Here is a 14,301-nt window from a genome sequence, read left to right as displayed (position 1 = left end):
GGTTTTCCCAATCAACGGCTTAAAGACTTTGTTCACCAGCCTCTGATAGGTGGCCCCAGCATTTTTGAGACCGAACGGCATTACCCTGTAACAGAACAAACCTTGGTTAGTGATGAAAGCCGTGCTCTCCTCATCCTGCTCGTACATGGGGATCTGGTTGTATCCCGAGAACGCGTCCATGAAGCTAAGCAGACCATGTCCAGCCGTTGAATCTACTAGCTGATCGATCTTTGGTAAAGGGAAGCTGTCTTTTGGGCACGCCTTATTGAGGTCTGTGAAATCCACACACATCCTCCACTTGCCGTTTGCCTTCTTTACCAACACCACATTCGATATCCACTCAGGGTAACTGACTTCCCGAATGAACCCTGCTCTCAAGAGCTTCTCCACCTCGCCATTTATAGCCTCATACCTCTCCTGGTTGAAGCACCTCCTCTTCTGCCTTACTGCTCGGGCACCTTTCTTTATTGCCAGCTTATGACATGCTACCTCAGGGTCAATCCCTGGCATGTCTTCATGTGTCCAAGCAAATACATCAGCATGAGCCTGTAAGCATTTCACCAACTCCTGCTTTTGCTCTCCCTTAAGTCTCGACCCGATTCTGATCGTCTTTCCCGGGTTCTCTGGTCCCAGGCTTACTGTTTCCAGATCCTCTACAGGTTCTTGTCTGCCCTTCTTGTTTTCCACTCGGGTATCGAGGGATGTTATCTGCAGTGCTTCCCTTGCTGCCGAGGAGTAGCAGCTTCTTGCGATCCTCTGGTCTCCTCGTACCACTCCTACTACCCCATTCACCCGGTACTTCAGAGCCAGATAATGGTTGGACAACACCGCTTTGCTCATCCTTAAAAATGGCCGACCTAGGATCATCTGGTAAGGACTTTCTTCATCCACTACGACAAAGTCCAGTATCATTGTTCTTTCTGTCGAGGAGCTCCCAATTGTGATAGGCAGCTCGACCACGCCCAGAGGGACCAACTTCCCTCCTCCGAACCCCTTCAAGGAGGTATTGGTGTATTCCAACTTCCGATCGGTTATTCCCATCTCTTCCAGGATTGACTTAAATAACACATCAACTGAGCTCCCCGTATCAATCAGTATCCGATCAAACTTCTTGCTAGCGACAGTAGCCTTGATGACTAAAGCATCCTCGTGGGGGTATAGAATCCCTTCCTCATCCTCATCCGTCCACATGATCGGCACTTGCCTGACTCTTGCTCGTTTGGCTGCTGGGGTGCTGAAGAGTACCTCTTTACTGGTCATGGCGTACCTAGCATAATTTTTTCTCGATCTGTTGGAATCTCCGGCCAATGTTGGGCCCCCAGCTATCATTCTTATTACGGGCTGCTCGCGCCTCAAGTTTCTACCACTCTGCTCCCCTTCACCTGTTGTGGCCACCATCGGGAAGGTCCCATCTATAAACTCGTCCAGGTACCGATTTCTCACCAAATCTTCGACCTGGGTCTTGAGATCTCTACACTCTGCTGTGGTATGGCCATGAGTGCCATGGAACTTACAATAACGTCCTCTATCCCTCCTGTTGGGTAGTTTTGTTATTGGTGTAGGGAGGTGCAGCAGCCCTCGATCCTTTATGGCCTCGTACACCTCATCCAGGGACATCTTCAAGGAAGTGTACCGCCCATAGTCCGGGTTCTGGTCGATCAGGTGCACTGCTCTTTCTTTATTTGCCCCGCTCTGAGTTGGGGGCGGTGGAAGTACTTCTGGTCTACTCGCTCTGCTATCGTGGGGAAGACCACCAGATGCCGACTCATGCCTTCTCCAAGGCTCCCTAGCTGGGGAACGAGGAGGTTGCGCCCTGCTGCGCTGATACTGTGGTGGCCTCTGATGAGGCTGGTAAGCAGTTACCCGACCTCCTGCTCCACCACCGGAGGCCTGGTGGTCCCTCCCCCTGATCGGCCCATTCCCCGGTAATGCTTTCTTCTCTTTCCTCCCTAACCCTTCTAACTGGTCTGTCTTAATCCGTGCAGCCTTCTCCTCTTCAATCTCGATGTCTCTCTTAGCCTGTTCGTATGCGGCTGCATACGTTTGAATCGCTGGGCTTCTCAAATTGTACCACAGCCTTCTTATCTTCACCCCTTCCTTCAATCCCCTTAACGCCTGAGGGTGGTTGAAGGCCCCTAAGTCGAGGACAACCCGATGAAACCTCTTGATGAATTCCCGAAGGCTTTCTTGCTCCCCCTGTTTCATGCTTTTTAGCTCCATCATGTCATCTTCCGGTGCCATTGCCCCACTAAACTGCTCCGCGAATTCCTGGCACATCTGCTCGAAGGTTTTAATGCTGCCCCGAGGAAGTTTCCTGTACCATTCTCGTGCACGTCCCTCAAGGGAGAGTGGGAACACCCTGCACCTTTGGGATTAAGATAATCCTTGTACCCCGGTTATGTCGTTGAAGCGCTCTATGTGCACCAGCGGATCAGTTCTTCCCGAGTATCTGAAGTCTGGGAGGCAGAAATCTCTCGGAATAACTGCCCTCATGATCTCTGCTGAGAGCGGTGATTCTCCGTCCAGCATTATCCTCCAACCAGGGGCTCTGTTCCTTCCTTGCATGTCGTCAATTATCTGCGCTAGTCTGCGCACTTCCTCCTCCAGTTGCACTGCACGACCAGGGTCACGTGCTGCAACTTGATCCCGCTCTTGCTCTACATCATGCACGTGTTGCCTCAACTCTGTTTCCTCTGCATTCACCACCCCGTCGTCCTCGTCACCAGTCTGTCTTGCCGGGGACTGCTCTCATTCTCTATGAAATTCTCCCCGCAGAGGTACGTTACCCCTCTCACCACCAAATCCCCCGGTGGTTTGACTTCTCCCCGCACTGTCGGGACCTGGTGCCGCTCCACCGCCTCTCACCCTTCCCTCTTGGGTTACCCCTCGCTCGCTCCGCAGCTCATGCAGGATGGTTGTCAAGGTTTCCATCTGCTTTTCCATCCGTTCCATCCGGTCGAACATGACTTTTTCCCGTGCCTCACTGACTATCTTCCTCAGTGTCACGGAATCGTTAAGCCTCCTATCACCCCCTTGTGCACTACTTCCTCCTGTCTCCATCGCTTTTCACTTGCTTCACCCCTCTCCTTGCTATCAACAGAAGCTTTTTGCTCTGGTCCCCACAGACGGCGCCAAAATGTTGATGCGGGATTCCGGTTCTCCTCGTTCTACGACCAGGATTTCTGCCCGATCAACTTCTTCACGACCAGAAGGTCTTCTCGTGAGCCTTCTTCTCCAGAGGTTCCTGCGCACACAAACAAGTCAGAGTACGCCGGTTGTTTTCCCGGCGCAAACCCTCCGACGCTCAAGTCAGATATGAAGGTTCGGGGAACGCTCGCCACAGATCTTATGGCTTTTTTCTGGTTTTCTCTTCTTTTGAATTTCTTTTTTAATCTCAAAAATGCTAACCCTTTTACCTTCGTTGGCTACCTTTTTATAGGCTTCCCCTGAATCCCAGTCTTCCGTTTTTTTCGAGACGGTATGGGACTCTGACTGCTGCGTTATGGGCAAACGCGGGATCTTGCGTGTTACGCCACGATTCTGGGGAAAGCGTGGCTGTCGTGCCTAGATTCTCGGGCTAGGGAGCCTGTCTTGCCAACTGCCGTCGACCGGGTCTCCTCGCCTCTCGACCTCTAGCCGGAATGGCCTTATGCCTCTTACAGGAAATTGGCCTCGCGGATGACGTGCTCGTGGATGAGCAAGACATTTCTGCCCCTGCTCCCCCGCGCACCAGGCTTTTACGGGACATACCGGTTCGCAGAACTCTGCCATCAGATATCTGCTCACCATGCCTGGTCTCGTCGACGTATTTCTCCCAAACAATGGTCACCAAAGAGTACGTCACTCAAGCATTTCAAGAATTTCAAGCAGCACCCTTTGCCACCTCCATTGCTCTTGGTACTCTCTCTGTGTTTTTCTTCTTGTTCTTCATTAGAGGGTTCATCTCCAGGCAGAGGATGGAATTGGCTGTTAATCTTCCACCTGTTCCAGGCATGTATATATGGTTTCTTCTCTTCAGTTCTTTGTTCTTGATTGATTAATTTAAATGATCAATGGGTTGCTGTTGGGGGGTTCGTGCAGAGGTTCCAGGAAGGCTACCCCTTATAGGAAATTTGTTACAGTTGAAAGAGAAGAAACCACACATGACTTTCACAAGATGGGCAGAGGTGTATGGACCAATTTATTCTATCAAAACTGGAGCTTCCACTATGATTGTTCTCAATTCGGCTGATGTTGCTAAAGAGGTAAGCATTCTGGTTCTATTCTTTTAACACTGCAAACTACAGATTCAATTTTGTGACCAGGTGGAATTGTTGCCGTAACATCACAAATAGCAAGCGAGTCAGTTTCTGAACTGAACCAGTTTATAAGGCATAAGACTCTCTTAACCAAGTAGAAGCGTTTTAAGTAAAAAAGCCCAGAACAAAACTGTGACGACTATGTGGTCAAAATGAATAATATCTACTTAATTGTTGGACCCGGGCTGTACAATAAAAAGTGCAGATCATGTTTAAGCTGTTGGATAATGTGTGGTAACTTTACTGCTCGGGTGTAAGTTTGAGTGAGCTGCATACTGAATCCCTTTAGTTAGGTCGTTAGGTCGACAATCAAGATGTCTCATTCACTAAAATGTCCAGTTTGCTTGTCATTAGTTAATTCATATATTCATGTGGCTTTAGTTGGTTACTAATACAGGGACACATAGAAGAGAAATCAATCAATCAATGATTAAAATGTTTTAATTTATTGTTTGTTCTTCCAGGCCATGGTAACCAGATATCCATCCATTTCAACAAGGAAGCTATCAAATGCCCTGAAGATGCTCACCTCTAATAAATGTATGGTTGCAACAAGTGACTACGATGAATTTCACAAAATGGCTAAACGATGTTTACTCACAAATGTTTTGGGTGGAAATGCTGTTAATCTGCTAATCCAACTTTCTCGTGCTTTCACCGTGTCCCTTTATATGTTGTATGGATATATTGTACTGCCGAAACTAATGATGTGTACTCTCTGTATGTGTGTTATTCAGAAGCGACATCGAATCCATAGAGACACAATGATGGAAAATATGTCAACCCAATTTCATGCTCACATCAAGGACAATCCTCTACAACTAGTGAATTTCAGGAAAATATTTGAGTCTGAACTTTTTGCAGTGTCAATGAAACAGGTGAGCTAGCTGTGATCTTTTGTTGGAAATTCATCTCTTATCTTTGACTAAATACATAGATAATTAAAGCATTTTGCATTTTCAGGCTGTAGCAAAGGTTGTGAAATCAATTTATGTGAAGGAGCTTGGTTCCACATTGTCAAAAGATGAGGTATTTAAAATTTTAGTGCTTGACATAATGGAGGGAGCAATTGAGGTGGACTGGAGAGACTTCTTCCCTTATCTAAGATGGGTTCCTAATAAAGGCGTGGAAATGAAAATTCAGAGATTGTGTACCCGCAGGCAGGCAGTAATGGATGCCCTCATCAGCGAGGCCAAAAGCAGAATTGCTTCTGGACAGGAACTGAATTGTTATGTTGATCACTTGTTGTCAGAAGTAAAATCACTTACAGAGCAACAAATAAGCATGCTGCTCTGGGAGCCTATCATCGAGACATCAGATACGACTTTGGTCACAACAGAATGGGCCGTGTATGAGCTCGCAAAGGATCCACTGCGACAGGTTAATTAATCAATCGCTAGTCTCTCCATGAATTTTGATCTTTGCTACCTGTTCAAAATTTTTTGCATATATTGATGTTCCTTCTATATATATACACACACTACAGGACCGTCTATTTCAGGAGATTCAATCAGTTTGTGGGTCAAACAAGTTTACGGAGGAAAACATAGCACAGGTTCCTTACTTGGGAGGAGTTTTCCATGAAACTCTGAGAAAGTACAGTCCAGCTCCAATAGTTCCATTAAGATTTGCACATGAAGATACCGAAATAGGAGGATACTTCATTCCTGCTGGAAGTGAGGTTGTTGTTTAGCTTAGTTTCCTTTGAAATCTTTGTGGTTCCGACTAATGGTATCTGCAGTGTTAGATGTTAACTTTAATTTATGTTGCATACACAGATTGCAATAAACATATACGGATGCAACATGGACAAGAAGCAGTGGGAAAACCCAGAGGAGTGGCAACCCGAGAGATTTCTTGATGGGCAAAACGACCCTGCAGATTTGTACAAGACAATGGCCTTTGGAGCAGGAAAGAGGGTGTGCGCAGGTTCTCTTCAGGCAAGTTTGATAGCTTGCACAGCAATAGGTAGGCTGGTGCAGGAATTCAAGTGGAATCTGAGAGAGGGTGAGGAAGAAAGTGTTGATACTGTTGGCCTCACTACTCACAAGCTAAATCCTTTCCATGCAATCATAAGGCCTAGGCCTAGGAATTAATAGAGGCAAGACCCTGACACGATCATCACTTTTCCTCATCTCCTCCACTACTTACCAAAAACTGGAGACTTGAAGCCTCTTTTTCTCCATAATGTGTGACATCAGTGAGAGTTACTACATTTTTACTCTTCTAGTATATGTATAACCTGAAGAGCAACTATAACAAGCCTCATATCCTGTATGATATCTCAGCTCAATCATGCTGACTTCTTAATTAGGGAATGGAAACTTTCTTTGCTATTTGTATTTTGAATATTCAGTACACGAACGACTACGTAAAAAAAATATGGAACTGCCCATTTTTTAGATGGTAAATGATAAATCACTTCCTTTCATTTATATTAATATATTATCTAGGCTGCGCTATAAAAGAGTCTAGGTACACCCTCCACAAATTTCCAATAATAATTATTGCAATATATATATATACACACACATACAATGCCTATGACAAAGTGATATCTCAATGAATAGAAAGGACTACCTTCAAACATTGGTATTTAGCATAGAATGAAGATCAACAAATTAATAAGCAAAATCTGACACAAAATTGAAGAATTTTAAAGTCTCTGTTCAAGCTTTAGCAAAAATTAATTAATCTTAAAGCCACTGCACACTTGTGAATTATTATGACAATAGTAAAAGGCTTATAGCACCCATGGGCCATGGCCCTTGAGGTCCAATAAACAAGTCCCAAAATTTGTTTGTAAATATTTTCCATGTACAGAAGCCAACAATTAATTTCCTTCATATGTAAGATTGATAAACAATTAATTTCCTTCATATGTAAGATTGATCAAAATATAATGTATTTTGTAAATATTTATTAGAAATTTGAGTTCCATTAAGCACCAAACTCATGCTGGTCCATAACTAATTGGAAAGAAATTTTCGTGTTTAAATAAAACTCTTATTGTCATAAAAGAGTAGCCTTTCATTTACAGTAAGTTAATTTTTATGAATCCTATATTATTATTGCGGTTAATTAATTTGTTATTTCATCTACTTTTCTTTTTCCAATTATTGTTGTAGTTGTCATTACAACCTTACACTTCATACGTAATGCAGATAAAATAAGATTTAAGAGATTACGAAAATTTTAAAAATAACGATTGAGAGTTTAACTATTATTTCATTTTTCAGAAAACAACAAATTTAAATTGTTACATAAAGCTTCACTACTAATATTTTAAGATCGAGATAAAAAAAATTATTGTGGTTATTAATAAAAATGTTGCCACATTGGTACAAATATACCCTGATACCTTTAATTTTTAACCCCTTTTTCCAATGAGTATGATGGGTTTATTATTATTATTACTTATTTACTCTACACCTCTTTTGGGTCTAAAGAGTGTCCCTATTTTGCCAGTGGTTTGAAGTTTTCCTTGTTTTTGGAAGAGTTGTAGTTTACTAGATCTATTCTTATTACTTTTTATTTCTTGCCAGGTGTTTTGACCCTTTATATTGTAATTTTGTGTTGTAAATGGGGATGTGATTCTTATTCTTATTGAATGATAATAATGTTGCTATATGCAAAAATGAATCTACATGGAAGAGTTGGTTCAAAATTTTCAATTCGCACTGCATTTTTTTATTAAAGGTGTATTTTTCTGCATGATTGGTGTTTCTAAAGATAAGTGGAGATATTTGTTTGTGTTTAACATGAGGTATCGGAGTAAATTAATAGTTATAATTTATAGTGGTCGGTCATATTCTTGCCTACATCCAATGTAAAAAATCCACCGTGAAAAGAGAAGCAAGATTTCACTAATTTCTGAGTTTTGAAGATAAATATTGGTACAGTTAGTTGTCCCAATTAAGAGTAGATAAGGGCATGTTCGGTATTATTTTTGAATTTTTATTTTCTAAGAACAAAAATGAGAATGAAAATGATGTTTTATAATTATTGTATTTCGAATTTAAGTATGTGTTTGATATCATTTTTTGTATCGTATATTTTAAAATTGAAAGTTGTAATATGCGTTCGGTAAACACAATTGAAAATGATAAAAATAGTGAGTTCGGTAATACTATTTTCAAAAATAATTTTTACTAAACATTTAAGTCATACTTATAGTTAGAAAATAATTTTTTATCTAATACATACATAAACATAACATAAATAATTTAAACAAAATAATTATAAAAAAATTCATGGTGATAAAGTTTTACTATTAGCATTAATAAAAAAAAAGTTTTACATTATCATTGTTTTTACACTATAATTAAGATATATATTACAACACATATAATTTAAATAAAATAATTATAAAAATTACATGATAGACATCATGCATTATGTGTCTTCTCCACATAAATACTTGAAGTCAAGCAACAGAAATATTAAAAAAAAGGACCAAAACATAAATTAATAAACAAATTCTAAGCTACAAAATCACTCAAAACCAAAAATTTATTATCAGAAATTCAGATATTGAACGGATCGTTTTGAGAAGCCCACCTGGAAGCGCTTCAACGAGAAGTGGAAGCAAATTCCACCCATTCTGCAGCTTTCAGCTTCACAAAATTTGAACGCTTGTGAGATGAAAATCGAAGCAATTAAAACAAAACAGGTAAAAGTAGCAAACTGTTTGCTGATCTGATTTTTTGCTTTTAATTTTTGCTGTTTTATATTTTAATTTTGATTTTTACTTTTTTAGTTCTATTTGTTGATTGAAGAGAGAGCGAGAGAGAGAAGAGTGTGTGGGTGAAGAGAGTGAGTGAAAGAAGTGTATTGAATAAGTGGTACTGTCAATTACCCGACAAGGTTTGTTCATCTCTTGTAACACCTCAAATCTAACAGGTGCGGAGCACATAAAAAAGGAGGTTACTTCCAAATCGTAATCCTTACTCATAAATTCTAAAATGAAATACCTCAAATTCTTACTCAAATAAATCTACAAATTCATATGTCTAACACTAAATAATCTATCCCAAAACATAAAAACAACAAAAGTCTTAAGCTCCAAATTATAAATGTATAACAGAAATAAACTAAAAAGAAACATGAGTCCATTCCTCTTCTTATGCAAATAGCAAACGAAAATGAAATCTCTAACTCCAGAGCTAAGCACACCTTTCAAATGGAACTTAATTTGTTAAAAGTAATGACGAGGGGTGAACCGTCAACTCGGTAAATAAAATCATTCCTAACACACTAGGCCTATCGATATCTAAAAAAAAATATTGCAAGACTTCTTTTAGTAAAACATAATTCATAATTCATAGATTTTATAAAACAATATATCACGACAAAATAACATAAATTCATAGTAAATCCTAAATATCAAAAGCATAGTTACTTACGAAAGCAAATCATATATCACATTCACAGAAAACAAAAGGTTAGCTCATGTAACATAGTGTCACCCATAGTCCCGGTGACCCGGCCAGAACAGAATCAGAATTAGAATATCGTGTGCACACTCAGAACATAAACCCAATACTGGTCCAGAACAGACATATCATATCATACGATCAGAATTAGAATGAGAATAACTATGAACAATAAGCCAAAACATTAGGAATCCCATACAATCATAAATAATGAAAATCATACATGGGTACAATAATTCAAACAAAACAATGTTGACCGACGGTGGCTCCATATGGTGGGCAAGGGTAATGTTTTGGGGAATGCTGTTTGCTTAACACATCAAATTCAAAAAAAAAAAAACTCCCCCTTAAGAATCCCCCACCGGTGGTGAATCAAAGAGAAACGGGCCCTCTCCCTCTCACTCCCTCCCCCCTTTAAGACATATACGACATAATCTATCATATTCATAAAAGTCCATAACAATAATTTAGGTTTGCAAAATATTTCATTGACAAAATTATAAAAGGTAGTCATGACATAAAATAACTTACATATTGAAAAGCATTTTATAAAATATTTTGTTAAAAGAATTTAGATTTGAAAACATTTTCATAAATTGATTTTGTTATGAAAATCATTTAATCTTCTAAGTGGTACAAAAACACTTATAATAATATGAAATTAGTTATACATATTCCAGTACATTAGGAATGACGTTACTTATCTCGATAAAAGAATTTGAATTAGCACACCTCTAAACCTCTAAGAGCCTCAAACACCTCCAACACCTTAAACAAATACAAAATATGACTATTAATAACTTATTTTAAGAATCTGATTTTCTAATTTATACCCGTACAGGTCTGATTCTCAGAATTTTAACTCTTAATCCAAAACTTAGAATGACGTAATATCCTATACAACTATTCTGGACATCCATGGGTACCTTCTGTAAAATTTTCAAGGGAATCTGATGCCAAAAACATTTTCAAAACTATTTATTACTTGACAAATTTGAAACTGTTTCCCAGTACCTTAACCGAATAGAATAGGTTCTTAGATTTTTATAAAATAAAAATACCAATCAGAAAATTATGAAATTAAAACTGGGAATACTAAACACATATAATAACTTCCATATAAAATTTCAGAATTTTTCAATTTCATTTGATAGTACAAATAAATTTGTAAATCTGATCGCATTGCTGGAATTGTAGTTTTCCAGTGCAATGGTGTCTATTTCGAAAATAGATATAAAATTGAAAACGAAGTAATTTGATGAAACAAAATTTATTCAAGAAGCCCTACATGTTTAGTTTCCAGAAATATAAATTTCTTAAGAAAAATCGTTCAGAGAATATAGGTTTAAATTCGAGGTACTAACACTGTCCAAAATTATCCTGTGTGCTTAATGCATCAAGGATTGATTAACTAGGCTCATAATAAATCAGAACCCTAAACAAAGCCTAAACACATCCTAAATCATGTATTATAATCTATAACAATCTAAAGTCATGCCAATATAAACCTTAGATAGAGTGATTGGAAATCTTGTGGAGAACAAGGAGAGTACACTTACCAATTGCTTTGATTCTCTCATAAACAAAGGTTTGAATCCTAGAGTTTGGGTAAGAGCGTAATGAGCAGCAGAGAAGGAGAAGAAACGTCGTGGATTTAGGGTTATGGAAGGGAAAAAATATAAATTTATAGGGCGTCTTAAGAAACCCTATTGAATTTGAAAAAATAATCATTTTCTAACATTACCTTATAAATAACCCTCATTTATAATTTAATATCCCTTCCCAATAAGGGTTATAAGGCTATGCATGATTTCTAATGAAAGCCCAATTTCCAAAATTTAATATTATGGATTTTTTTTTCTTTTGGCGTTACACCTGTTATTCTGACTTTTTTTTTTATCTTTTTAACTAATAACATTTGAGCTCCTTCGGTTTTATGTAATTATCAATAAAGGCATTATTTGAAAAGGCTAGTACATTTGTTGGCAAAAGTTTAAAAACCCATTCATGATCCGGTTATCATAAATTCATAATAAACATGATATTATAATCGGCAAAATTGACTCAAGAAAGGAGTCTATTTGTATTTACATTTTTTGACATAGTGAGAGTTTAGTTGTCTATTTCTATGATTAGGGCTTAGTTATGCATCGAAGCATCGAAGGGACAAATCTTGAGGTGTATTTATTTCCGATCAATGGTCAATGATTCATTTTTTTCTTAAAAAAAAAAATAATTGTGAGTTGAAAAGAGATGAAAAATATATATTAAAAGAGATGAAAAATATATATTAATATTTACAAGAGTGAAATCTCGTTTAGTCTCTATATTTTGAGATTAATACCTGTTTAGTTCCTAAATTTTTTAAAATACCTCAAAACATCCCCGACGTTAAATTATTAGCATCTTTCCTCTTACTTTTTGTTGCTTTTGGATTAATTTTTACAATATTACCCTCTTATAATATTTTTTTAAACATTATTAGTAAAAAGAAAAAAATTAATTATCAATTTAATCTCAAAAAATAAAATAGAAATAAAATTAAAATATGTTACTTGTTTTGGAACACACTGCTGAGGAGTTAATATATATATATATTTACTAATGTCCAAAAAGGTTATTTAATTATTTTTACAATAAATATTTTTGGGGACATGTAACCTTTCACAAAAATTAATATATAATCTTTTTGTTTTCATTTAATTTTTGGGGTTAACTTGATAATTTAATTTTTTTTCTTTTTATTAATTTCATAAAAAGAAACATTATTGTAAGAGAGTAATATTGTAAAAGCAAGTCAAAAGAAACAAAAAGTAACAGTAGGAATGTCAATAATTTAACGGTAGGGATATTTTGAAGTATTTTTAAAAATATAGGAATTAAATGAGTACTAACCTTAAAATATAAGGATGAAACAAGTTTTTATCCTATTTACAATCTCTTCTCATATGAATTGTTTTTATCTGATTTAGCCCAAAATAGTATGAGAACTTCTCTACAGAAGGTAGTTTTTTGGTGAAGATGGATGTCGAGCTGTCTAGAAATTGTTTTTTGGGGACGATGACGACTGAGACGAATCTGAAATCACAAGGAACAGTTGTTAGAGGCGACGGTGGCGAGGGCTAGCGACGACGTTTTGATAATCAAGTAAATGAGGGATTGAAGAAGATGATGGGTTTTTAGAGAAATTCTAGAGTAGGAGATTTTAAGTGTTTTGTGAGTGATCTTACCCCTTAATAAGACCAATTTGACCTTTTAAAGTGAAGTTCTCTAAGGGCATATTTATATCCTTTTAGATATGAGGCGAGCCGTTATTGGTGATTCTCCTCTTAAGGTCGGGTCTCGAGAGTAATTTGACTCCTTTTGTTGAGGCTTTTAAGCTTGTTTAGGTTGGGCAGCTATCTATTTAGTGACAGTTTGTGTTGATTGTGTGCCCTTAACTATAATTAATTGGCCAATTTTGAATGAATCAATTAGAGGGATGGTGGAGGTGGCTTGTCCGTAGTCCCCCTTTCTTAATCTTGACTTTGGCGGCTCACAAAGAGATGCTTTGGAGACAACTTAGGTGGGGATGTGGCCTGGTGGCGCCTCGTGTGATTGTTACTGTAGTCCCGTATAAACACGTGGTGACTTAGATATTTTGTAGGAGGCAATTTTGTGTCACTCTTTGGCAGTTTAGGTGATTGAGACTAATTCATTGAGATCTTTCCATTTTATCCTCCCTTCTCAACTTTCCCTTCATCCTTTATCATAGTCTCGAATCATGTTCTCCATATGTAATGCCATTAGTATCTCCGTCCAATATTTTACCACCAACATGAATGAAATTTGAAATGGTTTATCACCTAACTATTTGGTGGTTCTCAAGAATTTGATTGTTTTATTATTAGAAACTTTAAAACAAATATCTCATCATGTCCGTAAATGTGAATTTGAAGTTACAAGACCCTAGTTTTAAAATTTGAATAGCCCTCAGTAACAAAAAGAGTTTTTGTATCCATCTTACAATATTTGAAAATATCCAAGCAATAGATTTCTTGTAATTGCATAATTTTTTTTTGAAGAAAAAAGCAATGCAACAGCCTCAAAGGCTCAAAGGTGCAAGGAGGAATAAGCACACAAACAAACCCCAATTATTATCTCTTCTTTACATGCTCTAAAAAGAATCAAATGTTTAGGCATTCTTTTGGATCTTTGATATCCACTATAAACGCACCCCCTCCAGACATCAAATCCAAAATGCAGTCAATCTTTTCATGCTCAAAGCATTACATTCCAACAACACATGCTGTGTGGTTGAGTGACTGCAATATAAAAAAGTAACGACAGAAAAACTGAGTTACCTATACGCACAAGAGCATATTCCACAGCGGCACAATATCTTGGTCAAGTCAAAAGAAAAAATGATTTTCTCACAACATGAAAATGAAATTATGGCTATAATTTTAGAGCGCAGCCCAATCACGCTTACAACTTCTTTAATGGGATAATGGAAACTTATTTTCTTTGGTAGCGTTCATATTTTGAATATTCAACATACGACTAGTAGACTATGTGTAAAAATCACC

The 14,301-nt window shown here is 37.8% G+C and overlaps 2 protein-coding genes across 2 annotated transcripts in view; both read left to right on the top strand.

Annotated features, from left to right (window-relative positions):
* The window catches only part of LOC102625788 (putative inactive cadmium/zinc-transporting ATPase HMA3), a 104,573-nt gene that overhangs the window by 63,390 nt on the left and 26,882 nt on the right, over positions 1-14,301 (top strand). The window lies entirely within an intron of this gene.
* LOC127902544 (ent-kaurene oxidase, chloroplastic-like) lies at positions 4,038-6,733 on the top strand. Its single transcript, XM_052441888.1, has 6 exons — positions 4,038-4,244; positions 4,763-4,921; positions 5,036-5,176; positions 5,262-5,678; positions 5,785-5,979; positions 6,077-6,733. Exons 1-6 carry the CDS (start codon positions 4,053-4,055, stop codon positions 6,392-6,394), a joined length of 1,422 nt encoding a protein of 473 aa, XP_052297848.1. The 5' UTR covers positions 4,038-4,052; the 3' UTR covers positions 6,395-6,733.

Source organism: Citrus sinensis, chromosome 5 (assembly GCF_022201045.2).
Source record: "Citrus sinensis cultivar Valencia sweet orange chromosome 5, DVS_A1.0, whole genome shotgun sequence".
NCBI lineage: Eukaryota > Viridiplantae > Streptophyta > Magnoliopsida > Sapindales > Rutaceae > Citrus > Citrus sinensis.
Note: the sequence above shows the minus strand (reverse complement) of the source record. Positions and strands in the feature narration are given on the sequence as shown.

Bases quoted from the DNA above. Each gene is read 5' to 3' on its own strand.
- LOC127902544 (XM_052441888.1), top strand. From the start codon at position 4,053: ATGGGTTGCTGTTGGGGGGTTCGTGCAGAGGTTCCAGGAAGGCTACCC. The intron at 4,245-4,762 runs GTAAGCATTCTG...TTGTTCTTCCAG, and splicing joins CGGCTGATGTTGCTAAAGAG to GCCATGGTAACCAGATATCC. The intron at 4,922-5,035 runs GTTAATCTGCTA...TGTGTTATTCAG, and splicing joins ATGTTTTGGGTGGAAATGCT to AAGCGACATCGAATCCATAG.